At 59.2% G+C, this 2,526-nt stretch overlaps 1 protein-coding gene across 1 annotated transcript in view; it reads left to right on the top strand.

Moving 5' to 3' along the window:
* Positions 1-1,594: 1,594 nt before the first annotated feature.
* CLTCL1 (clathrin heavy chain like 1) overlaps positions 1,595-2,526 on the top strand; it is a 104,299-nt gene continuing 103,367 nt past the window's right edge. The window contains exon 1 of the mRNA XM_006150425.1: positions 1,595-1,659. Within this exon, the coding sequence (XP_006150487.1) occupies positions 1,618-1,659 (42 nt within the window). The 5' untranslated portion in view covers positions 1,595-1,617. The remainder of the gene's footprint in view (positions 1,660-2,526) is intronic.

A 2,526-nucleotide genomic window follows, 5' to 3' on the forward strand; every position in this document is an offset into this window, starting at 1 on the left:
TAATATTAAAATGTTTATATAATATTTGAGCGAAAGGGTCCTCGGGGTTACAGGGTATAGTCAAAACAGAGAGATTTGGAAAATGTCGTCATGTCCCCAGCAAAAATCAGCTCTCCTTTCGGGCGATGAGGGCACACAGATGTGGCAAGGTCAGCCGGCAGAGGTCTTGGCTAACCGCGGAGAAGAGACTTACCCGAAACCAAACCTTCTGCTCTGTTCCTGCACACAGTTTTGGCTACTAACCGGCCAGCCCTCGCTGTGTTATTCACGGGGGACCATTCACCCTTTAAAATTAGTAGTGAGAAACACGTGACCCGGTAGAAGGGTCTGGATTTCACCCGGAGCCCTCAGCTGGCTGCCAAAGGCCGCCCTTCCCTGACAAACACCCTCTGTGCAGCCTGGTCATCTGTATGCACAACTCAGTCTCCAAGCCCGTGCCGGGGAAAACGCTCCAGTGCCCTGCCGCTCCTACCGAGGACCGCAGGCACCATGCCATCTTCTCTGGCTCCGGTCCCCGCTGCTAGATCATCCTGGCAGATCTCAGGGTGGAGCACCTGATGCCGTATTCTCTAGAAATTGTACGAAGACGTTTCCCAGAGGAGCTGTGGCTGACTCTCACACAGACATGCATCACGTACTTCCAAAATCCCGTGTTTTTTGTCACATGCCTGAAGAAAAAGTGGTCCTGGAGCCAGCAGGTGGTGTGGGAATGAAGGCGGCTGGATCCCACATGGCCAGCTGTGAGGTGTGGGTCCTGGACCCAGCAGTTTGAAAACCACCCTGGTCGCATGCAAATGCATATCCCAAATCCTGAGAGGAGAATGGTGGGGGGATTTCTCACCTGCCTTCCCCAACCCCATCCCCTCTACCACCACCACCCCACCCCATGTCCCCAACTGCCCGATAGCAAAAGTTAAAAAAAAAAAAAAAAGAAAAAGAAAAAATAGTCCAGGTTTTGAAGAGCTGCCACCATCCACCCGGCCCCGCCCACTTCCCTTACACTCGGGAGGCTCTAGGGAGGGGCGGTGGGCTATCTCACTTTATATCTCCTTAAGACCTTTCACTCTGGGGACTTGTGAGGGCTGCCACCCCTGACGGCCACCAGCACACACTCAGCCTGGGCACCTGCACCCTGCCCACCTTCCCTCCCACTTTTCCCTCCACCTTCCCCTTCGGACCGAATCCACCTTCCTGCGCACACCTACAGGAACCGGGACCACCTTCACATATACCTCGGGACCCAGTCCACCCTCGCGTGCACAGCTGCCCGGGGCAGCCGGGGACGAGGCCACCTCTCGGCGCACACCCGCCCTGGGCAGCTCGAGACCAGAACCACTTCTCCGCGCACTTGGGGACAGTCCACCCTCGTGCGCCCACTCTCCCTGGGCACCCCGGGACGGGGTCACCTCTCCGCACACACTTGGGGACAGTCCACCCTCGCGCGCACACCCGCCCTGGGCAGCAGCAGAGGGCAGCGCAAAACGCTCCCTAGCCCGGGAGGGGACTCGAAGTGCGGCTGCGCGCTGGACTACTTTCCGCGGACCCTCGGTCGGGCGGAGCGATCCCAGGCAGGGCTCTCGCGCAGAGGGGCGCGGCCGCCTCTCCCCGGCGCCCGCCATGGCGCAGATCCTCCCCATCCGCTTCCAGGAGCACTTCCAGGTGAGGCCGAGCTCCTGCGGGCTCTGTCCTGTCCGCCGCGACCCCCGCCTGGCCGGCCTCCCTGGCACGGCCCCGCGCCCCAGCGCCGCGAGCCACTGGCCGGTGGGTGGCCACGACCTCTGACCTCCGACCTCGGGTGCGGGGCGAAGGCTCCACGTGTGGGCGAGCTCGCAGGGGTGCTGCCCAAGCCGGTTCCCGGGGCCGCGGTCCCCAGAGCACCAGGGGCGGGACCGGGGCTCCTGGCCATCGCGCCCCTTGGTGCGCACAGAAGCTGCCACGGACCTGTTCCCTCCTCTGCACCTGACACCCGGGTTTGCACGTGTCTGTCCTGGTCCCGGCGTGTGCGGGTGCCGGAATGATAGACCCCAGGGGGGCATCAGCCGCTAGGTTTCTATAAGACTGTTTGACTCCGGTAACGCCCCCAAAGTTAAGCTTTGGGCAGTATGGCCCGGGCCACCCGAGTGTGCAGGGCGCGCTGCCGCCCGGCGGGCTCACGTTTCTCAGGGAGCAGGTGCGCGGCGAGTCCGGGCCGAAGCGCTTTCTGTGAAGTTTTTGCAGTCCCGTCAAGTACATCCTGTTTGCTCTGCTTTCTAGATGAAAAGTCCAGGCGCCGAGATGTTTAATACAGGGGGACTTCATAGTCCATGGAAAATGGAATTAAAGGACGACTTTATGTTAGTGCTAAAACATTTTGAAATCTGCCGTGCATGTTTTTTTTTTCATTAATAAATTGTAAATTTCATTTACTTTAATTCTTTTTTTATTTTTGGAGAAGTTTTTTGCTATAGGGCGCGTGCGCTCGCCAGGCAGACAGAGACAGAGAGACAGAAAGCGAGAAATCACCCCTGGGGGGCGACCAGGCTGCAA

The sequence above is a fragment of the Tupaia chinensis genome, unplaced genomic scaffold (assembly GCF_000334495.1).
Source record: "Tupaia chinensis unplaced genomic scaffold, TupChi_1.0 Scaffold000287_1, whole genome shotgun sequence".
NCBI classification, from domain to species: domain Eukaryota; kingdom Metazoa; phylum Chordata; class Mammalia; order Scandentia; family Tupaiidae; genus Tupaia; species Tupaia belangeri.